The following is a 22,541-nucleotide window of genomic DNA, read 5'->3' as shown; positions in this document are numbered from 1 at the left end:
GTTGTTGGGGTGGCTGGGAATGGGGAGGAGCCTCAACTCAGGAGCCCAAGATGGGCCAACAAATGGAGGGGCCGATTCTGGTCTTCCATCACTCCTTTGTCTAGGTCTTGTCCCATGCTCACTCCACCCCCACCTGAAATCACAGGTGACGGCCCCGCTGTCATGAAGCAGCCATTCTGTGCCATGCCAGCATACTCCATGTCACTACAATCACCGCACTCACAGGATCCATGTGGCTCAGTGCTCAACAGTTTCTCTCTCCTATTGGACAGAAACTTCCCTGTGGGCAGGGGCTGACCAAGTAGACTATTCAGGATCCAAACAGAGTTTCCAGATAACATCCAGGATGCCCAGTTCAATCTGCATTCACATAAACAATGCATTTTATATTATTTTTTAGTCTTAGTATATCTCAAATATTTCATGAGACATACTAAAAAATTATGCATTGTCCATCTGAAATTCAAATTTAACTGAGTACTCTAGATTTTTATGTGCTCAGTCTGGTAACCCTAGCTCCAAAGCACCCTGGTAGGATCCAAGGATGGAGCTAACACTGAAGGGCTAAACTTGGCTCTTGTGAAAACGAGTTGGGAGAGATGGTGCAGGCAACAGGGAGACCAGAGCTGGAGTCTGGGACCCAGCTGGTGCAGGAGGGACCAGCTTCTGAGGGATGGATGGATACACAATGCCCCTCTCTTTGCAATCAGTCACCTTCAGTCTCTATGCTCAAGGCTCAGCCCCATTAGAAAGGTTCATTTGGAGAAAATACAGAGAACTTCGGGTCTCTGGGCAAAGTTAAGATCCCGGTGTGCAAGGTTAAGATCTCAGCTTCCTGCTTTCATTCTCTCCCCTGAACCTGGGCTCAAAGAGAGGGTTTAGGACCCTTTGCTTGTGAAGTGCTGGGCATTGACAGACATCTCTGCCCTGCATTAGGAAGAAGCAGTCTACACCTGCGAGAACTGGGGCTGCTGGACTCTCCTCCCCTGTCCCGATGCCAGGGCCCCTGGCCCTCTTTGAGTGTTCCTGAGCTTTGGACACATCTATGTCTGAGAGGTTAGGGTGGAGCGAGTTGCCGTGGGGTACCTCTCGGCTGGGTGATAGCAGACCACCTGATTGGTTCTAGAATCAGTACAGAACTGGGAAGTGGCCACATGAGCTGGACAAGCTGTTCTGTCATCAGAACCTCAGACTCTCATCCCACAGGGAAGCTCAACCCCTGTGGGGTCTGAATGGAACAAGATGCTCAAGTGGCCCCTGGCACATCCGAGGAGCCCAGTCAATGAGAGTCCCGTCCCTCCTGGGCCAGAAGGCGCCTTGGACACTCTTGAGTCTGGTGCGAGTTGGGCATCTCTGCTGCTCCTCCTGACCTGTCCATCTACCTCTGTCCCATTGCTGATCTTCTGACCTTAGGTTCCAAGCTCTTCCTAGGACCACCCTCCTCGAAGACCTACCCCAGAAGGTCCACCACCAGGCCCAGTTTTCAAGGCCTCAGACCACCTGTAGGCCACACCTTTCTGCAAATGGTAGTGGACAGGTTTCCTTCCCTGCCCACCAACAGTGCCATCCTCTACCTCCCCTACCCTGTTCCCCAGGCTCAGCCTCGCAGAGGCCACCCACTGGGCAGGAGGGGTACCCTTAGGGGCTGAGGCTCACTCCCAAGTCACCAACTGTGCAGACCTGAACAAGCGGCTCCCCTTCCCACTCCTGATTTTTTAGTTCTCCTCTACCAGAAAAACAGGGAGATGAAATCCACGCCTGGCATGTGCCTTTGTGTACCAGTCAGTGAAGGACAGGCCCAATTCTAGTGCTGAGTAGGCAGTTTGCCAGGAGCAGTCAAGATTACCCCTCCCTTCATTCCCAGGGTGGCAAAGGGCATTCATTACATCGAGCGGGGAGGGGGGAGTGTTTAACTCACTCTAAAGGGGGCTGGGGTGATGGGGGTAGTGGGAGGGACAATTCACAAAAGCCAGGGCTAGAAACTCCCAACGGTTTTTTTTTTTTTTTTTGAACTTCCCTTCCCTCCCTCCCCTCCCCCGCGCTAGGCTCCCCTCCCCCACCTCCAGCCGCTTGGTGGCCTGCAGCCAACACTGGCCACACTGTCCGCATTCAGGCCTCCTGCCCTCCTGGCCCTCTATCTCTTCCCCTGGCCTTCCCAACGCTGTGCTCTCTCGCCACCTCTCCCCCTTTAACAACCCCCCATTATGAACCGTGTTGACCTCTTCTGCCCGGGCGCCCAGCACAGGCTTGGCCCCTCAGTCCCAGATGGGCAAGGCAAAGGGCTTGGGCGCCAGGAGCAGCCCCGCGCCCACCAGGCCGTCAGTCCCGTGGCCCCTGGCCCTGCTCGGCCACTCCAGCCAGGAAGATCGCTGCGTCTGCAGAAAGCTGGCCAAGGCCGGCCGCAGCATTCCCGGGTCGCGGCTTCCAGGCCCTGGGGAGCCCCACCTCGGAGCTCGGCCCACTCCCCTTTGCCCCCTCGGGGCCCTTAACCCCTTCCTGCTTGGGGAAACCAAGGGCCCCAGCCTTGCCACCCAAAGCAGGACGGGTGAAGATGGGATCCCACATTTCCCTGCTCACTAAGGAAGTGGGGACGGGCAGGCCTTGCTCCTCCGGCCTCTTTCCCCTCCCACTCCCCATCCACCTCGCAGGAAGCCCCCCGCCCCCTGCCCTGGCTGCGTTCGCGGCGCCTCCAGTCGGAGCCTTTGGCCTGGTGGTTTCCGGGGAGAGAGGCTGGCAGAGAAAGAGCCTCGCAGCTTCCTCGGTGGGGCGGGGCCAGCGATGGCAGCAAGGGACGCTGGAGAGGGTGGGAGGATCCCCTCCCGGCTGAACCTGCCCTACCGGGCAGGGATTATTAGGAAGGAACACCCCTGCCACATCAGGGCCAGCGCCAGGGTGTGTTGCGCCCTGGGGTGGGGGTGGGAGGGGGCAAAGATCAGCAGGTGTCTGGCGGGCGCGGCGCTGGGGGTTGGCCCCACCCAAGTCTCCAAGCCGCTCGCACACCCGTGCACCCCTCCCCCACCACCACCACCACACAGATCCCGGGTTTGCCAGCGCGGTGGGCAGCGAAGGCCTGAAAACTCTTGAGAGCGGGGGCGACGCCAGCACAACCCCCCCGCAGGAATTCTCCTCTCCTTTGGAGAGCCTCTCGACTTCCGGGGAGCGGGGTCACTCCCCGGGTGCGGGCGCCTCTGCTCGCGAAACCAGTCCACTTTGCTTTTGCAAAGGTTTAAGCGCAAGTTGCGATAGGTTCCCCCACAACCTCACCGCCCCCCCCCCCCCCGCCAGACCGAAGGCGGAAGCGGGATGGGGAGAGGGGTCCAGCCGCCTCCTGAGTCTCTGACGTTCGCTCTTCGCTAATCTCAAACAGCGAAAGTGCACCTTCAACATCTCCATTTAATATTTACATTCAAGCAGGTAATAATTGGAAGCTTATAGTTTAGACATTTCTAGTAGCAGCAGTTTCTAGAGAGCTCGTTTAGCCTTTTAACAAAAAAAATTTTTTTTGCACATAGAAACAACACATCCATGTGTACAGTATCAAAAAATATATACCAAGGTTACTGGTATTGCAGTTCCTGGAAGGGGAGGAAATGAAATCAACCGAAATACTGAATGAACGGGTAGAAAGGTCAACAGAAAATAGTTTGTCTGATATAGAATATAACATGATCTAGAGAGAACTCCATAAATCTAGGTTTTTATATTTCAATATATAAATACCTACAAATAAATATATATATATCAGCCCGAAGGGGGTGGTGGGCCTTTTGAGCTCAAACAATACATTTCAATAATAACACCACGTACAAACGGGAGTAAAGTCTGCACTTGACAAGTTAGCACGGTTAAAATATAATACTATAACTCTTAGACCGCCTCGAGTGGCTGCCCTGTCAGTCCCGGAGGTCCACGAGAGAGGGGATGGGGCAGATGAGGGGCGAGACCCGCAGGCACGGCGTGGAAGGCGCCAGTGTGGGCCGGGCGCTCCAGCCAGAACCCGGTGGAGGGGCGCGGTTGCCGCGGCTTCTGGCATTTTCGCGCTGGGGCCCGGCCCGGATCTCCCGCAGTTGGAGAGAGGAGGAGTCCGCCCCCAAGCCCTGCCAGGTGTTAAGCCCCGGCGGGTACAGCGCTTCCCCTTCCGACGCCCTTCGGCTACACTGTCACGTACTCCTTGAACGTGACGGTGAGGCAGTTTGCGGTGACGTCGGTGATAATTATATTCCCAAAGAAGGGTTTGAACTCGCTGAGTGGCTCCTCGGGCTCGTCCTGGGCCTCGGTTGGAGGCTTCTCGGCCGCTGTCGCCGGCGCAGCTGCCACAGCTGCAGTTGCGGGCGCCTCAGGCTTCACCTGGAGGACGCTGGGCGGCTCCCCGGCCTCGCTGCGCGTCTTGACGCAGCGCAAGTCTATGGGCTCGTCCAGGTCCGAGTCCAGCAGGATGACCTCCGGTTGCGGGAGGGCGGCGGCAGGGGGCACGTCCGCGGGGCGCTCGGCGGTGGGGCTGCCCCCCAGGCAGGTGGGGGTGCTAATGCTGCGCGCTGTCAGGCGCTTCTTGCAGGGCTCTCGCTCGCCGTGGGTCTCGGAGAGGCAGCGCTTGCGCGCATGGGAGAGATTTAGGTCGACGTTGTGGTGATGGTGGTGGTGGTGGTGGTGGTGGTGGTGGTGGGAGGGCGGCTGTGTGCCGCGGGGCGGGTCCCAGGCCAGCAGGTCAGGCTTGGTGGTGAGCTGCAAGGGCTGCTCGCCGAAGGCCTCCTTGGTCGGGGAGAGCTTGCGGGAGCCGGCCTCCTGGGGCTGCAGGTCCCCGGCCCCCGGACCCTCCTCCTCCCTCCTCTTGGAGGGCGTTTCCACCTTCTTCTCCTCCGCCCCCGCGGCCTTTTTGAAAGTCCTGTCTGCAGGGGGGTGACGCTCCTCGGCAGCCCGCTTCTTGTGGCTGGGGGAGCGCGCCTCGCCCTCGGCTGCCTCGCCGGACTTGATCTTCACCGCCTGCATGCCGTTCTCCATGTACTTGCTCATCACGATCACGATGCGTCCGTTCTTGTTCTTGTTTTTGACTATCTTCATCTTGCCCCCAATCCCGTTGCCTGTCACTGCTTCCTTGGGGGCCGGCGTCATCCCGTTGGGGGGACCCTTCTCGGAGCCCTTGCCTGGAGCCCCGACCGCACTGGCCAGGGGCTTCACCGCTCCCAGGTAGCCCTTGGGCCCCCCGCCGTGGGCCCACTTATCGGGCGGGTGGCTCTTGGCGCCTAGGTCCGGGCAGGTGGGGCTGGGCGCCTCCTTGTGGCTGCCCTGGTACTGCAGGTCATACATTTTGGGGTCCGGCTGGTAGGGGTGGTGCTTCTTGCTGTTGAGCTGGTAGTAGTATTTGCCGCTCTTGCCTGGCGGTGGGGGCTTGCCCGCCCGCTCCTTGCTGTGCGGCTGGTACTGGTGGTGCTTCTTGCTGTTGAGCTCGTACTGGTGCCCCTGGCCCTTGCCCTGACCACCCAGCTCCAGCTTGGCGCGGTTGTCAGCCGAGGAGTCCTGGAGTCCGGTCAGCACGTTGGAACGACGGGCAAAGGTAGGTACCTAGGGGAATGGGCGTAGAAATGGAGGAAGAGGTGAGAGGAGGGGTAAGGCCAGCCCCAGAGCAAGCCTCAAGCACCAGGAGCGTCCCAGCCCCTACCAGGTCAGCAGCTGCGTTATGGGGCAGAGGGGGCGGGGAAGGGTGTGGGAGGTCATGATGAAAGAAAGTGGAATTGGGTGTTCTGGAGGAACTCGCCCTGACTTCCGGGCCTGGAGGCAGCTCAGGAGGCAAAGTCAAGGGAAAGACTTGTGGACGGCCCCCGGGGCCAGGGAGTGTATTCACCTGCACCACCAGTGGTTTGGGCTTCGGCCCTCTCTTCCGATATCCCATCAGCTGCTCCTGCCGTTCCCTGGGGAGAGGGAACAGAAGGCAGTGCTGTTAGCCTCAGAGTCACCTCCCTCCTGCTATGCCTCAGCCTGCGTGATACCCCCACTTTGGTAAGCAGCGGGGCCAGCAGGAACCGGAGGGATCAAGGGCTCACCGCAGAAGATCGCCTCGGCTCCCACTTGGGTGCCCCGGTCCAGCCCAGAGTCCCGCTTTACGCCCACACCAACCCCTATCTGCCCAAGGGGTCTTCTCTGAAGCTCTCCCCCACCTCAGATGTCCATACCTGAACCGGGCCCCCGGACAGCCCTGCCTCTTTGCCTGCAGCTTGGGGCTGGGCGGCTTGGCACTGGTGTCCACAGCCTTGGGCCCGGGGCCCTGCACAAAGTGCACTGGGCTTCGGGGTTCAGGGGATGCAAACAAGTCCAAATGAGGTGTGCGTCGACCCTGGGCCTCCCCGTCAGAGAGGCACGGGATGCTAATGACCTCATTAAGATTCAGATAACGAGTGCCGCCGGCAGAAGGGAGGACTCGTTTCCTTAAAGGCCAGGCACTAAACAGGGGGAGGGGCTGCGCCCTTGTTTACACAGCGGCAAATGAGCCAATTAGGGGCTGGGGGCGGGGGCCAGACGCCGAGGCCAGGGCCTGGCCAGGTTTGCAGCCACCTGGTGAACCGGCTCTGGCAAGGCCTGGGCAGAGCTGCTGGGCGGGGCGACGCGGGGCGGCACGAAGAAGCACCGCCTCTTCCACGAGCCCGGGCTCCCAGCCTCCCCTGATTTCCAAATTATTAATAAAGCCCACGGCGGTGGCAGTGGTCAATACAGCTGCCAGGCTTCCTCCTGCAGCCTGGTGGAGGGTGACCTGAGGCTGGGGGGAGGATGATCCTAGCACTGCCCAGCCCTCTATGGGAGAAAAGAGTGCCTCTCCAGCGTTGGCCCAAGTTGCAAACCATTCCCGGGCCAGAAATCCGCTCTCCAGCGGCCCTAGGCACCCCCCAACCCTTGGGCTCACCATGCCTGGGGGCCCGGGCCGGGGCCTAACTCCAAGTTGCATGGCATTGCAACAGGCTGCGTTTTAAGTCTTTGGGGACCCATTATGCAACATGGCATCAGCCGCTGACATGGTTATAGGGTGGTGAACTCCCAGGTGGAACCGGGGCAGGATCCCTTCTCGGCGCCCCCCAACATCGCAGGAGAGCAACTTCCCTGCTGGTCGCTTGTTCCAAGGGTCTAGAGTTTACAGTTTTAGCGCCAAACGCGCCACAGGAAATAATGCAAAATAAAAGGGGGAGGAGGGCTAGAAGGCAGCGGTGTGGCCCAGCTCCGCGGGCTCTTGCCGCTCCTCCCCTCCTCGATCGCCCTTCCCCCTTCTGTCCTCCCCGAAACAGAGAACCGCAGCCACCGGCGGTGAATCCAGCTGCAGCAGCTGCAGCGTGACAAGCATCTGTGCCCACGATGAGCCCCTCGTCAGACGCCACCCCTCCACCACCAGGCAGTGCCCATCCCACACCCTTTGGGCCAAGCTCCCCCTACCCTGAGAATGGGGTCCAGACCCACCAAGCAGCCTAGTGGGAGGTGTGAAGGGCACGCAGCTCCAGAAAGAATCTGCCCCCTGCCAATCCCAAGCTCCCTGGGGGGTGAGGGTAGCAACTTAAGGCCTTGTCAACTTTTCTCCAGTCCCCAACAGGTTAAGTTCAGTTCCGTGACGTCCGGTGGTTTCACAATGCCAGCTCCCTTGGATCTGCCCCGAGAGTTGCCCGTGCCAAGCGGCCAGTGGCAGCAGGAAAGCAACACCTAGGCTCCGGGGGTGGGGCTTCAAGGTAGCGAAAGGAGGGGGGCCGGCAGGGAACCAGGCACAGCCCCAACTTCTCCGCGCAGCTGTAGGGCCACCCGCACGCACCCTTCCCACAGTTTTCCCCAAACACAAGTCTCTCCTTCTCCGGCCCTGCCCACCCCCACCCCCACCCCCACCCCCCCCCGCAAGCTGCAGCAACCGCCAAGGATGTTGGTTAGAGGAGCCGAGGCCCCAGCCGTGCCCATTCAGACGCGGGGGGAGGGGACTCCTGCCAGCCCCCTCCCGGCCCTTTCCCCCTTTCCTGTTGCAGCGCTGGCCCACTCTCCCATTCCCATATACGGTCACGGCTGCAAGAGGCGGCTGCTTGAGGGACGCTCACCTGTTCTGGAAGGCGATCAGCAGCCGGGGATCCAGGATGTTCTCCTCGGGTTCCCACGTGTTATATCTTGCAAGGGAAAAGGGAGGGGGACACGGCGTAAAAAAAAAACCGAGCCAGCTTTGCGGCCTCCAGGTGGGGAATGACATAAGGCCCTACTCTGTCTTCATGAACCGAAAGCTATTTAGCTGTGGATGTGGGGGTGGAGAGTAAATTTCTGCAGGCCTGACACGGTCCCTGATACACCCTCCCCGAGTCAAAATAAACACACAAGGGCAGGAAGAAAGGGGAGGGGTAAGAAAAATGAAACTAGCAGTTTATTTTGCAGTTGTCAAGAATTTTAAGCATGTTACTGCGACATGTTCCAAAGCCACTTTGCTCACCAGGAACCCTGCGTGCAAAGCAGCCAAAATGCAAAGTCGCAGTCCCCTCCTCCTCTCCCCAGCCCCGAGTCTCCGCGAGGGCTTCAGCCATTCTCCATTTGACCCCTAATCCGATAACCGTCAGCCAAGCGGCCCCCCACACCCCCTCGCGGCCCTGGAGACCGCTGTCACGGGCAAGCAACCCCCAAATACTCAGCAACACAAAAATATGCCTCTGTGTGTGTGTGTGTGTGTGCGTGTGTGTGTGTGTGTGTGTGTGCCTGCGCGTCTGTCTCCATCCGGTGCCTTCGCATTTCAAATTAAAAAAAAAAAATTCCCCACCAAAAGCGCCGCAGTGACAGTTCCCAACATTTTCTGCTTTTTTTCTTCCTCTCCCTGCACCACTAGGAGGGAAGAGGCACACAATTGCATTTTCGTCGCTTTTTAATTTTTTTTTTTTTTTGGTTTTGCAATATGGAGCCGTTCGGTGGAGGGAAAGGGGAAAGGAGCCATTTTCTGCTGCACATCAGTCAGTGCCTGCGCCCTCCCTCCCTCCGCCGGCCTCCCCGGCTCGGCCCCGCGTCTCTCCAGCTCCTCCGGCTCCTTTTAGTGCATAAATTAGTGATGGCATTTCCCGGAGAGCAGAGCACAACACAGGGCGCCGGGCTCGGGCTCGGCGGCTCGGCTTCCCCAGTGCCTGCCACCGACTTCCCCACCCCCTCCTCCCTCCACCCCACCTCCACCCCGCCTCCCGTCCGCTCCCCCCACCACCCCACCAGCCCAGCGGGTCCGGAGCCCGGGAGCCCCGCGCCTCGGCACCGGGCTCCCCCGCCCCTCGGCCGCTACTTACTTGGGGGACCAGCCTCTCCATTTCACCAAATACTCCACTCTGCCCTGAGGGGGGAAGAGACAGCACTCCATCAGCTTCCGCGGGATCCCCGGCTCCGGCCCGCAGCCTCCCCACCCCCTCCCCGCCTCCCCGCGGGCTGCTCCGGCTGCCGCTCCCCCGCCGCCTCGCCGTCGCCCCCGCGCCGCCCTACCTTGCGGATCCGCTTCTTCTCGATGCTCTCCACCGCGAAGACGTGCTCGCCAACAGCTGGCAGCTCCATGGCCGAGCCGGAGCGCGCCGGGGCACGGGCGGCCGGCACGGCTGCAGACGCTGCTGGCTCCCGCCGGCGCCCCGCTGCCGCCCCGGCCGAGGCGCCCCCGCCGCCCGCGCCGCCGCCGCCGCCGCCGCCGCTGCTCGCCCAGCACAGCCCGGCCGCCCGCCGCTGCCCGCGCCCGCCCCGGCTCCCGGCTCGCGCTCGCTGAGACAACTGAGCCCGGGCCGCGGCTGCACAAGAACTCATGCAAATCCGGACGTCAGCGGGCGGGGCCTCGCCGGGCCCTGCTCGGCGTCAGGGGGCGGGCCGCGGCCGGGATTGGCGCAGCCGGGCCTACCGGAGGCCCCGGGCCTGGGCGGCGGGGGGGTGGAGGGGGGGTAGGAGGAAGGGCGCGGGAGGGGGCCGGGAGGAGGAGGGCGCCGGGGAGGTGCAGGGGGAGGGATCTGCGAGCCTGGGAGAGGGACACTGGAGGGAGGGAACGGGACCGGGCCGGAGAGGTGTGTCGGCGGCGGGCCGAGGCGGGGTGGAGAGCTTGACGGGGCCGCGAGGGTCTGGCTGCGACCCCTCGCCTGCGGCCTACCGCCTTGGCTGGCTCCCTCGCCTCTCATTCTCAGCGTGCACTGCCCAGGGACCCCTGCCGAGGGCCACGGAAGCATCCACTGCAGTTTCCATTTGCACCGAATTGCATCATGTGCAGACTCCCAGGGGGTCGCCGGCAGGGGGCGGAATCGGAGCAGGGGCAGCTCGCGCCCCCACTCTCTGTGTCCCGCCGCCCCGCCCCGCGAGGCTTAGGGCATTTAGGAAGGCGAGGAATGGGAAGAGAAAGGATAGGGAGGAGAGAGACGACTGGGTGCAGAGGACCGCCAGGGAGAGCGCGGAGAGGAGAAAGGGGATAGAGGAGCAGCCAGCTTGGGGCCCTATGGCTCAAGAACCTTACCAGAGGGTTCTCCGATCCCACCCCGGAACCTGCGAGGCTCCTAATTTACCCTCAGCCCTCTCCTTGTTGGGGCGAGGGCGGGATGTCCAGTTTCCAGCAGCAACCCCCCGCCCCCAGCCCGCGGCCAACACGGCGGGAGGCAGGGAGGACAAAGAGGGGGCGAAGGGAATGTCCAGGTCGGCTTGGGGGCCCGAGAGGACTTCGTGGGGTCCCGGGAAGGGCTTCGAAAGAGGGAGCAGGGAGGGTCAAGAAAAGGTTGAAGCTGAGCAGGGCACAGCGGGGCCGCACGAAAGGGAAGTGAATGGAATGGCCGAGGAGCCAAGCACTCGTCACGAATTCGCGCTCCCTGCTCCCCGACCGCAGCGGCGGCCGAGCCGAGGCCCTCCCGACGCGGCCGGAGAAGCCGCCGAGTGTGAAGTTTAGCACCTCCGGCGGCGAGACGGCGCGTTCCGGCGTGCAGCTCCAGCGTCCGGCTGGGGGAGCTGCTGCGCCCCACGCGGCCTCCCGAGGGCGCCGCCCGCGGGGCCGTGATCTCTGTGGGGTCGGAGTGAGGAGGGAGGGGACCTGAGGAGGGGACAGGACGGCCCAAGTGGCAGGGGCAGCGGCGTGCCTGCCCGGGGGTGTGTCAGGGCCCCCAGCTCCGGACCCTTGAAGGACCGGGAGCAGGAAGCTTGCGCAATCCCTTGGCTGAGCGTCCATGGAAGAAAGGAAAGGAGCAAAAGCCGAGCGAGAGTGGAACGAGCGTGGAGGGGCTGGAGGGGGGGAAAGCCATCCGGGTCTCCACTCCCGCCCTGACACACGTCCCGGAATGCTGGGTGGGGACTGCGCGGGGGCTCGAGAAAGCGGGGGAGGGGCGAGGTGAGGAAGCGAACCCCCAAAGCATGCGTTGGTCTCATTTTCTCCCGGGAATCCGGGAGAAGCCTGGAGACGGTCTGGTGTTTAAGGACGAACACGTTGACTCCACCATTTCACCACTACCTCGCAGCTCCCGCGGCTCGGCGGCTTCTGCTGCCGTGGCGGCGGCGGCTCAAGACGGCCCGCGTGGCTCCTTCCAGGAGGGTCCTGGGGGTGGGGATCGTTTTCTGGCTGCCTCAGAGAGGGGCAGAGAGGGGCTCTGTCTGCAGCGACTACCCTCTGACAAGCTTGAGGCGCAAACCCAAGATTCCCCCGAGAAGGTGTTGGGGGGACGCGCCGGCCCGGGTGGGGGCGACGCCTGCTTGTAGTCCTGGGGTAGGGCGGCTCTCTGGATTTATAGAAGCTGAGGGAGGCGAATTATTTGGGAGGGGGACACAGGAAAAGGTTTTCCTCCCCCTGCTGTGTTTTGGGCTTTTTCCTGACGCTCGTGTTCCGGGAGAGGAGCTCTCGTGTGAGACAACTTGACCGTAGAAGGGGAAGCCTCCCCGAGATTGGCGAGGGAAGCGCTGTCAGCGCGACATTCACCCTTCCAAACTGAGCCTACCAACTGCCAGGCCGTCGGCGCTGTCGGTCTGTCTAGAGGTCTGCAGCGACCTTGTCCTGGACAGTCCCTTCGTCCGGGGAGGGTCTTAGCTTCCCGACACTCCGCCCGCCCCCTCGCTAGAAAATCCCCTGGAAAATCTTTTTCCAAGGGGTGTTTCCGAGGCGTCCCGGGCAGGGGGGTGCCGAGGGAGGGCGAGAGGCCGCTGCAGCCTCCGCGCCGCCAGGGGCGTCGGCCTCCGCAGGCCGCTGTTCGGCTCGCTCCGGCCGCGCCCCTCCGGGGCCGGCGTTCAGGATCTCGGGGGCCACGCTGTAGCACTCGGTGCCCCGACGGCGGGTTTGCGCAGGAGCCGGGCTGGGCCTGTTGCTGAGCTGGTGAGGAAGGGTGGCTCCCGCCGGCCAATACGGCGGGTCTTTTCTGGAACTGCCGGTATGGCTGTGCGAGCAGCCGCAGGCTCCCCAAGACTTCGGGAGGGGACGCCCAGAAGCTCCAAAGAAGCCCCGGGAGTCCCCCGCCGCCCCCGCTCCCAGCCTTTCTGTGGAAAGTGACCAAAATACACAAGCATCCGCCGAACCCGGGAACTCGCGTGGCTATTTATTTTGTCCTGGTGGTGGGTGGGCCGATGTGGAGAGAGGCCGACTCCCAGAGCCCTCACCCCACCTCGCAGCCTGACCCTAGACCACCCCTCACCTGCCAGCGGGTGCATGGAGGAGCTCAGGTCCGCGGGACTGCGAATGGATGCAAGGGGGAGGCAGAGACAGAATCTGAGGGGTGGGGAACTGTGAGCGCCCTGGAAGCTCCCCCGATGCGCCCCGCGAGCCCCTCCTGGGAAATCTCCCGTGGGGCCTCCCCTACCGTCCCACCCCCTGTCTTGGCCCCTTCGAGGGAGTCGCAGGCGAGTGGAGCTCTAAATTCGGGATTCCCAGAGCCTTCAAGGGGCCCCTGCCTCCGACCCGGGATACCCCAAGCCTCACGGGGAACCCCGGAGAAGTGTCGCCGGTCTGCGCTTTTGACGCTGCCCCCTTCCAGCCGGGGGCAGATCGCGCCCCTCGGTTCCGCCGAGCGGCAGAATTCTCCTGGGTGCCACCTCAGGCGGGGCCCCTAGGGGCCCTCAAGGGCCCCAAGAGAGGAGCGATGCTATCTTGACGAGCCGCAGGCTTCCGCCCTGAGTGCCGAGGGCCGAAAGAGCGGACCCTGGAGAAGCCGGGAAATTTTTAACGGCCCTACACCTGAGGGTGGTCACTGACAGTTCAGGGCCCCAAGGGGCCTGACCCGTGCCATCCCGGGGAAACAAACGGCTTCTTAAAGAAACTCTCTCTCTGAATGGACAATCTCTGCCAGGAGATGCCATCACCCGCCCACGGAGCCCAGGTCTGGGCTCTGCCCGGAAGGGGCCGCCTGTGACTTCCCCAGCCAGTCCCCGGCTAAGAAAGCTCTCTAGTTAGTGTGACTTTTTAGGCCCCCAGAGGTGGATTTTAAGTAGCTGAGGGAGAATTTACTAGCAACGACTACAAAATCTGCCCAGGCTTTGACAAGAGCTCATTTCTCTCCTCTGTTCTTAGTAGGAGAACTTGTCTTTGACTTCAGCTCTGGCGTATGTAACTTTGCATTTTAGCGCTGGCTTTGGGGCAGCTGACCTTGTGGGACTGTGCGGGGGGGGGGGCGGTGAGTAGAGTGGGGAGGCTGTGTGGGAGTCCGGAACGCTGCCCCACGCACCTTCTAGGAGGGATGGCTTTGTCCCTAAGGGCTCCGCTCCGCCCTCTGCGTCCCCACCCCCAAGTTTCTGTTCGTAGTCGCACCGCCCGCCCGCGAAGGGTCGGCTTTCATTTGGGTGGTGAAGCCCCTAACGCCCCCGCGTCCCTCCTCAGAGAGCAGCTGGGGGCTGGAACTGGGGCTCCGGGTGGGAGGGCCCGGTCGGGCGCGCGGGGCGGGGAACGGTCCGGCGCGCCGCGAGGTCGTGGCCCCTTGGGGCAAGGCTTGGGGCCACATTGGCCGCCGCAGGGTCGCGCCTGCGGCACGCGGGGGTCGTAGGCGCCGAAGCGGGACGCGTCGTTTTCTACGACGTCGGCTGGTCCACCCCTTCCCAGCGTCAGGGCAGCTTCTGAGGTTCTCCTGGAGAAGCCCACCCAGCCCCCGTCCCATGCTCGGTCGCAGGGCTCCCGCCCGCCTGGAGATATGCGCCCCCAGGATCCATATTTCAAATATGATCTTTGGTGTTGCTTCCACCGCCTGCCGCCGCCGCCGCGCACTCACAACGGCCTCTGCATGCTGTGTTTTTCATTTGGGTTTCGTTTGCTCAAGGTCTCCCCGCTGATCTCCTGTGCCTACAAGGTTCACCCCATTCACACCCGCCCCTGCATTTTGCTCTCGGGTGCTTCCGTTGCGCCCCCCGAACCCTGCGGGGCCCATAGACAAGGCAGATGTCTTTCTTTCCTTTTTCCAACCAAGAGCTGCTGCAGCAAACCCGGGGATAAAATAAAAATCGCCAGGCGAACCCCGAAGTAGTAGTCAGCCGAAGCGCGACTGCTACCCCACCCTCCCCCGAGCCCAATGCGCTCCTCCTCCCCGCCTCGCGGCGCGCCGAGGGTTAAGCGTGCGCGGGAGTGGGTAGCTGGCAACGCAGGAAAAGCGGGGGTGGGGTGCCGAGCGCGGCGGGCCGGGGAAGCTGGGCTCGCTCTCCTCCCCCTCCTCGCCTCCGCCAACCCCGGGGTGGCGAGGCCGGAGCGATAGGAAGGGCCCGGTGCGTCTCCGCCTTCTTCGCTGGCCGGCAGCCGAGTCCGGCCGCGGCCCGGAACCGCGAGGACGCTGCTTCGAGGCCGCGTCCTGCGTAGCCCGGGCGGGGGAGGGGGCGGTGGCTCCGGAGCCGCGGCCGTGCGTCGCCAGCCAGCCGATCGATCCCCAGGGGCGGGAGCGCGGCGAGCTCCGCTGGACACCTGGGGCGGGGGTTATCCCTGCAGGATCAAAGGGAGAACGGAGGGGGTGCTCAGGGATCCGGTGACCGTGGGATGGCGGCCGGGAGGGCCCAGCCAGAGCACAGTTCGGCCTGTGTTGCAGGGGCCGAGGGCTGGGGACGGGTGGTAACGCCTGGGGTACCCTCTAATCCCACGTTGTCTGCATCGGGGCCGCCTTTGGCTACTTCCGGAGCTGAGTCTGGCAGCCCTGAAACTTCGTCCGTCTATGTCCAGGTCCCCGTCCCCACCCCACCCCCACTCCCGATGACGAGGTCGTCGGACGTGGTCACCTAGTCCATCCCCCTCGCCCCGCCCTCCTGAATCCTGATAGAAATGGGTGGGTGTCCCCTCGACCCCACCTCCAGAAAGATCCCCCAGGTTTGCCCAAGAAGTCCTCCTCCCCAGCTTCTAACGGAGGATAGTTTCCTGTGATTGTCTCTGAAGACCCCCAAGGGGATCCCCTTCGGTTCCCAGGGGCCCCGGCCGCTGCCTCACCTGCCTGCTCCAGGTGCCGGGGCGGGGCCGGGGCAGTGGCGCTGAGGAGCCTGCACTCTCTACGCCCTCCCCTAGGGGGCGGGCTCCCCTCGGGCTGGCAGGCAGCTGGGGCCTGCCAGAGCTGGCCGCCCTCTGCGCCCCAGGGAGTGGGAAGGAGATGTGCACGTGGGGCAAAGTGGGGGGTCTCACGGCTGTGGGGGGTGAACAGAGGAGTCCCGCGCGCGCTGCCTCTAACTCACCCTTCCCCCTCACTCCGGCTGCGAGGCTGCTGCCTTTCTAGCCAGAAACAACCAGCCCCAGAGCGACTTGGAGCATTAGGAGCCCACCCTGCACACTCAGGACTGAACACAACCCAATGTCCAGGGCCATTGTTTCCCAAACTGACCCCTTGCTCAGTGCCCTTTCATTCCCAGAGAAGTCGGCAGGAACATATATACATTTTTTAATTTGAGGTTTTTAAAGGAAATCTCAGGTCAAGAGCATCACAAAGCCCCTGTTTGCTATCAAAGGGCCAATAAGAAGTAAACTGGCATTACAGTGCATATTTCCCCAGAGAGCCAAGGGGATTTATGTAGGAACTGGGGGGGCAGGGGGGATAGAGCAGAAACTCCATCACGAACTCTCTTCCCTAAACTGAGCTTCACTAAAAAAAAAAGTTGGCTTGGCCGACAAATGCCACATCTTAAAAATGCCCTAACACTTCCCTGTAAGGGATGCTCCCCTGGGTTGCTGACTGGGAAGGAGAATAAAACCCCAAGAGATACCCCAGGCAGGGAGAAGGGACCCCAAGTCCTCTCCTCTGATGGAGACAATACCTTTGAGAAAGGCAGGAGGTGGGTTGGAACGTGTCAAGATTATTTATAATCACTGAAGTCCCAAATAAAGTTCAGTATTTCATTTTTTCTGGGCTTAGACAGACGGATGGCAGAAGGGAGGTGGTGAGTGTAGCTGTAGGAATGTGGGATTGATGCAGGGCATGAGTGGGCCCACACAAGCCAGCCAGCTACACGCTTCTGGGCAGGGCCACTTCTCCATCAGACTGGGGAGACTCAGTGCCAGGGCCCACAGTACTTTTAGGGGTCCACGAAAATGTTCTAGTTTCTTTTTGTTGTTGTTTTAAAATTGTGGTAAAATATACATAACATAACATTTACCATTTTAACCATTTTAAGTGTTCTGTGGCATTAAGTACATTCACATTGCTGTGTAGCCATCACCCGCATCCATCTCCAGAATTTTTCATCTTCCCCACTGGAACTCTACCCATTAACCAATAACTCCCCATTCTCTCCCCCCAGCCCCTGACAACCACCATTCTACTTTCTATCTCTACGAATTTGACTACTCTAAGTTCTTTATATAAGTAGACTCATCGAGTATTTGTCCTTTTGTGTCTGGCTTATTTCACTTAACATAATGTCTTCAAGGTTCATCCATGTTGTAGCATGTGTCAGAATTTCCTTCTTTTTTTAAGGCTGAATTATATTCTACTGTATGTATATCTAATTTCTTTTAAAATCAGAAGAAAAAACCCTTAAGTTCAAAGAAAATGTTTTAATGTAGACTATTAACGTGTACATCTTTATATCAAGGCAGTTATAAACTATAATTTTTAACACTTTTTTTTATGGAGAAAGGCACCCACAAAGGCAGAAGTGCCCAGGGCCCTTAGAATGTGGTCCTGCTTTGGGGAGAACTTTCAAGAATGGCACCTCTGGGGAGAGTTGGTGAACAGGAACCACCAGCTCTCTCTGTGGATGGGTTGAGGTGCATCAGTTGTTGGCCTGGGGCTGGTGGCACTGGGGGTCCAGAGCATTCACCTACATGTGTGCCCCACTGTCTATAGGCGTCATTGGGCCACTTCTCACTTTGGAGTGCAGGTTTCTGTCTGATGCTACTGAAATAAAAAGCACGTAAAAGTAATAGGGAACACCAGGAAATAAAAACACAAGGCCTGTCTTTCTTTCCTTCTTTGATTTAAAGAGTTCAGTTCTGCAGGGCTCAGAACCAGCTCTGGCTCTATGGATTCCTCCCGGATGTCCGTCTGGCCTGTGTCAGTGAGTTGATTGCCTGTGATTTGACAGTAATGATCATAATGGGGTGATTTTGTATTCTTTGACTGATTCAGATCGAAAGGTTCAGAAACGGACTTGTGTCTCCCACTCCCTCCCCCTTGCTTGAAACTGATGTTTTTCTTTGAGTCCAAAGAAATAGCAGACTCTCATGGAAGAAGATCCATATAGAGAAAGTGTCCTTTCCTTTTTAAACCTATTAGGGATTATAGGTTTCTTTTTCAGCATGGAGACCAAGAACAAATGCCATGGAAGCCAAGAAATATTGCACAGGACAAGAGAAATGTTGCCACAGAAGCCTCTGTAGACAAGAGGTATTTCTCAGAATTTTTTTTTTTGGCTGCATTGGTTCTTCGTTGCTGCGTGCGGGCTTTCTCTAGTTGTGGTGAGCAGCGGGGGATACTCTTCGTTATGGTGCTCGGGCTTCTCCCTGTGGTGGCGGCTTCTCTTGTTGCGGAGCACAGGCTCTATGCATGTAGGCTTTAGTAGTTGTGGCATGCGGGCTTAGTTGCTCCTTGGCATGTGGGATCTTCCCGGACCAGGGCTCGAACCCGTGTCCCCTGCGTTGGCAGGCGGATTCTTAACCACTGCACCACCAGGGAGGTCCTGTCAGAATTTTTGAAAACCAACTACAGCTACCCTGTGCATGGGGCTGACTGGGGATTACTCCCTCCCACACACTCGGCAGATGTGACTGCTTCATCTCCCTCTCAGTTGCCCACCACTGGCAGAGATACATTCCTGTTTACACTGAACCTACCTTCTTTCTCCAAATAGGCGCAGACAGACAGACACAAATGCTGTGGGTATCAAAGCGATTAAACCAAGGGTAATTCGCCCCCTGGTCACTTCCCACTTGTTTCTCAGCCTGACTCCTTGCTGACTGGCTTTTGCACGTCATGTGGGAATGACAAAGAAGCCCTGTGCTCCTCAGTGGGACCTGTGTGTGTCCTGGAGGACAGGTCCCAGCTCTGGAGCAGTTCTGGTTTTCAGAAAGGCCAGGCCGGTATCTGTGCATAGTCTGCAGAGCTGGTGCTTGCTATTTCTCAGACGCATCGATCACGCCGTTTTCACGGCGCTCATTAGAGGCCTGGTTATTTGTGCTGCACACCAGCGATTCCCCCCTAAATTCAGACCCTCCAACCCCACTGAGGAGTGCCCTTACCTGCCACTTCAGGGTTCCTAAGTCTACCTTCTAGAGAAGAGCAGGGTTAAGGTAGAGTGTTTGCCTCTGTCACCCCAACTCCAGGGAGCCGAGGCTTTTTTGTCAGTTTCCTGGGATGGGGTGGGAGGCATAAAGGAGGAGGTCCCCATGCAAAGTGGAAGTGGGGCTACTGGCAAGGAGTGTCCCCTGTCATCTGCTTATATCCTGGACCAGTGCTTGGCCCCTCCCCCTCCCCCTGGGTCCTGCACCAGCTGGGAGGGGAGGGAGGTGTATCTTTAAGACCAAAGACAGGCAGTGAGGGAGAGGTGCTTACGGAAGAGCAGGCTCCAGGTTGCCAAGGTGAATCTGTCGATAGAGTATTGAACAGGCCTGTCCAGTGGCCAGAACTGTTTTTGTCGAAACAGCCATCCTCTGGCCCTGCTTTCAGGGCCCAGAGCACTGCAGACAGGATCCCAGCTGGAGAGGAGTCTCCTGGGACAGAAAGCCCACCAGTGCCTCCCCTTCCTGAGGACGCATTAGTCAGGAAACCTGGGTTTCTTTCCTCCTGCCTGAGTGACCTGGAGAGGTGCAAAGCAGGCCAGCGCTCTGGACCCGCCGTCCTTCACCAGGCACTTCCTGTGGGCTGTTGGTCCACCCTGCAGGGCAAAATGAAAATGCAGGGCCCCTCATTTAAAAATTATGAACAAATTCAAGATGGAGCATGAAGCCAGCATGGGGCCCTTCTGAGTATGGGGCCCACACCGTGAGGTTGGCCCTGTGCCCGCACCTAGCAGCTCGCTGTCCAATCTCTGCTCGTGTTCCACAAATGCCGTGCTCCTCCCCAGTCTCTCGGGCTCCACGCTCATCAGACCAGCTCACTCCGATAGTCAGACCCTGAAAGGAGGCCAGCTGTCCTGGTCAGACCGTCATCTCTGTTGGGAGAGACTCTCATGGTGGCCCCTGTGGTCAGATGTCCAGCTCTGGCCACGATGGCCAGGCTCACACAGCAGGGAGAGTGTTAGGAGGGGCTGGGGAAAGGCAGGTGTTTGGAGTGTGGCCTCGTTAGTCCACAAGCCCACTAAAACTCTTCCAGTTGTCGTGTTTACACCCTCGGCCACCCTCAGCCCTGACACCTGATGGAACGTCTCTACTCCTCCCTGTCTGCCCCACGAGCCACCCAGCCAGAAGTGTTGAGATTCAAGGGGTTCTGGCTCAAGGGGCCTGCAGACATGGCCAGACAGGGCTGTTAGGATGAGGAGGAACCTGGGCAAGTTGACACCTGCTGGCAGTCCTTCCGCCGTGAGGATGGAGGAGCACAGAGTGATCAGAAGCAGACCCACCCCGGCTTCTCTTGGCATTCCCCCTGCTACCTGAGTGACTCCAGGCCTCAGATTCTTCATCTGTAAAAAGGAGACCTCAGCTCAGCATCCCTGCAAAGGCTGCCAAGGCCCCATGTGACCTGCCTCTATCACCTTCTGCCTTCCTCTCCTCCCACTCTCCACTTTGCATGCTCTGCTCCAGCCACAAGGACCCCTCTGATCCTTGAACACTCCAGGCACACTGCTGTCTTAGGGCCTTTGCACTGGCTGTGGCCACAGCCTGGAACTTTCTTCCTCAGATAGCTGCATGGTTCTCTTCTTTTCCTTCAAGTCTTCGCTTAAATGTCATTTTTTCAATGTGTTGCTCCTGACCACCCTGTGACTAGGCCCCCTGCCCCCATCGCCTTGCCAATCTCCCTTTTTTCTGTAGCACTACCTTCACCCTCTGACAATATCCTCTGTGTACTGGTGATGCTACTTCTCTCTCTCCCCTGCTGGAATGTAAGTCCACAAGGGCAGGGTCTTGCTCAGCAACTTTCTCTGATATGTCCCCAGCATCTAGAACACTGCCTGGCACGTAGTAGACTCCCAGTAAGCATCTGTGAAGTGACCGATGAATAAATAGGATTTATTTTTCCCCAGGAACAAGATGCTGTCACCAGTGGTGTGCTGGAGCTAGCTCACACTCCTCTCAAGAGCCAATGCCTTAATTTTCAGAAAATTTGTGAGCCAGTTGTTAAACACGGGTGTTATTAAAAATTAAACTATTTAAATTTATAAGGAAATAAATTATATTAAGAACACAGGCAGGGGCTTCCATGGTGGCACAGTAGCTAAGAATCCGCCTGCCAATGCAGGGGACACAGGTTCGAGCCCTGGTCCGGGAGGATACCACATGCCGTGGAGCAACTAAGCCCGTGCGCCACAACTACCGAGCCTGAGCTCTAGAGCCCGTGCTCCACAACAAGAGAAGCCACTGCAGTGAGGGTCTGAGCACCGCCATGAGAGAGTAGCGCCCACTTGCCGCAATTAGAGAGAGCCCACGTGCAGCGACGAAGACCCAACACAGCCAAAAATAAATAAATAAATAAAAAGAACACAGGTAATAAATGCTCAAAACTCGTTTCTTCCTAATGATTTCACTCCATTTGATGCTTCCCATGTTCTTGGGGTGATTCGCTTCTATTGTACCTGATGGTGGAAATGTTGGGCAACGGTGGCCGCTGTACATCTTGTCCCAATTCCTTGTTCAGTGACTTCCTGCCGGCAGCTTGAAATCAGCCATGGTGGGAGTATTTACACCACAGAAATTGGTAAACACTGCAAATCACGTCTTGCTTGACTGTTTTGTTGATTGTCTAGACTTAAGAAAGTGATAGAAAGAAATGTTAATGATGCAGATTAAATTTCAAAGTGTGTCCTGTCTGTAGCCATTACAAAAGAATTGAGGAAATACTCTTCTGATATTAAAAAACTTTTATCTGATTCAGTGAAGAAGTCTCTCACATTATTATGAACCAGTGAGGTTTGACTGACTTTGTTGTTTCGCTTTCATTTTACTGGTTGGCTTCAATACCAACTAACAATCATGTCAGAGCTACACTCAATGAAAGCATTCTGTGAATCAACTGGTTATACAGAGTTTACAGTAAAGAAGATTGTATATTTTATTATAATTTGTAAATTCTATGATACACATCTTTTATCTCAGTAAAATTATATATATTCCACCCGACCCCCACTCCCCTGGGTGCTACTGCTAAACATTTATTAGCACCTCACACAGGGACCAGCCCAGAGGAGGCATTTAGATTATTGTAAATAAATGAAATATATTTAGTAAAAAGGGGCTGAGGGGACTAATTCAACCCTGTATGTAGCCCTAAAGAAGGCCAGGAGATGGGAGGAGAAACCCAGGCCTGGGACAGGCGATGGTGAGAGCTGGGGTCTTGGGATGCCATGAGAGGACCCTGAGTGGGCGTGGGGACACAAGGAGACCCCAGTGGAGTGTAATGAGGGAAGGCCTGTGGATGGTGAACCAAGGTCTTTCAGGACAGCACCCCTGTAGCTTCTCCTCCCAGGACAAGATGCTCCCTCTTGTAGGCTGCACAGGATGCCAGACCCCCTAAGTCATTGTCCTAAAGGCAGATGGCCCCAGGCCCCCAGACAAAGGCCCTGTTATCCTCAGGATTGCCCCATGCTGCTCTCTCTGTCCTCCAAGCTTGTTAGGGGACCTTGTGTCCTAGGACTGATCACGTTCACATTCCTGGCCTCTTTATCTGCTAAACCCAAGGAGGGGCTGGTCCAACTTCAACCCTGACCCCCCTCTTGCTGGTGGGAAAGAATTATCCTTTTGTTTTGTTTTATAAGTGTGTTTGCATAAAGTATGCCTCAGATTGGTGGGAGGGTCAGAGAAGGCCTCACAGAGCAAGTCACATGTGAATTATGACTTGTATGTTGAGAAGGAGACAGTCATGTAAAGATGGGGTGTGGGGTGCAGGTTGTTCCTGGGAGAGGGGGCAGCAGGTACAAAGCCCCTGAGACAGGCACAGACTGGGAGTGTTTGAGGACCAGAAGGAAGGCAGGACATGGGGACGCTGTGAGCTGGGAGAGCAGATTGGAGAACGATGAAGGCTGTTTGCCCTAGTGGC

General features: G+C 58.6%; 1 protein-coding gene across 1 annotated transcript; it reads right to left on the bottom strand.

The window, feature by feature from the left end:
• Positions 1-3,685: 3,685 nt before the first annotated feature.
• CBX4 (chromobox 4) lies at positions 3,686-9,610 on the bottom strand. Its single transcript, XM_059047276.2, has 5 exons — positions 9,454-9,610; positions 9,264-9,307; positions 8,055-8,120; positions 5,840-5,906; positions 3,686-5,559 (listed from the first exon to the last, which is right to left on the bottom strand). The coding sequence occupies exons 1-5, from the start codon at positions 9,520-9,522 to the stop codon at positions 4,153-4,155; spliced, it is 1,653 nt and encodes a 550-aa protein (XP_058903259.1). The 5' UTR covers positions 9,523-9,610; the 3' UTR covers positions 3,686-4,152.
• Positions 9,611-22,541: the final 12,931 nt, after the last annotated feature.

This window comes from Kogia breviceps, chromosome 19, assembly GCF_026419965.1.
Source record: "Kogia breviceps isolate mKogBre1 chromosome 19, mKogBre1 haplotype 1, whole genome shotgun sequence".
Lineage (NCBI taxonomy): Eukaryota > Metazoa > Chordata > Mammalia > Artiodactyla > Physeteridae > Kogia > Kogia breviceps.
The sequence above is the reverse complement of the archived record's forward strand: the minus strand, read 5'-3'. Positions and strand labels throughout refer to the sequence as shown.

Excerpts from the sequence above, each read along its gene's own strand:
- CBX4 (XM_059047276.2), bottom strand. The coding sequence starts at position 9,522 with ATGGAGCTGCCAGCTGTTGGCGAGCACGTCTTCGCGGTGGAGAGCATC. Across the intron at positions 9,308-9,453 it reads AGAAGAAGCGGATCCGCAAG|GGCAGAGTGGAGTATTTGGT; the intron begins GTAGGGCGGCGC and ends TTCCCCCCTCAG. Across the intron at positions 5,907-8,054 it reads CTGATCGCCTTCCAGAACAG|GGAACGGCAGGAGCAGCTGA; the intron begins GTGAGCGTCCCT and ends CCCTCTCCCCAG.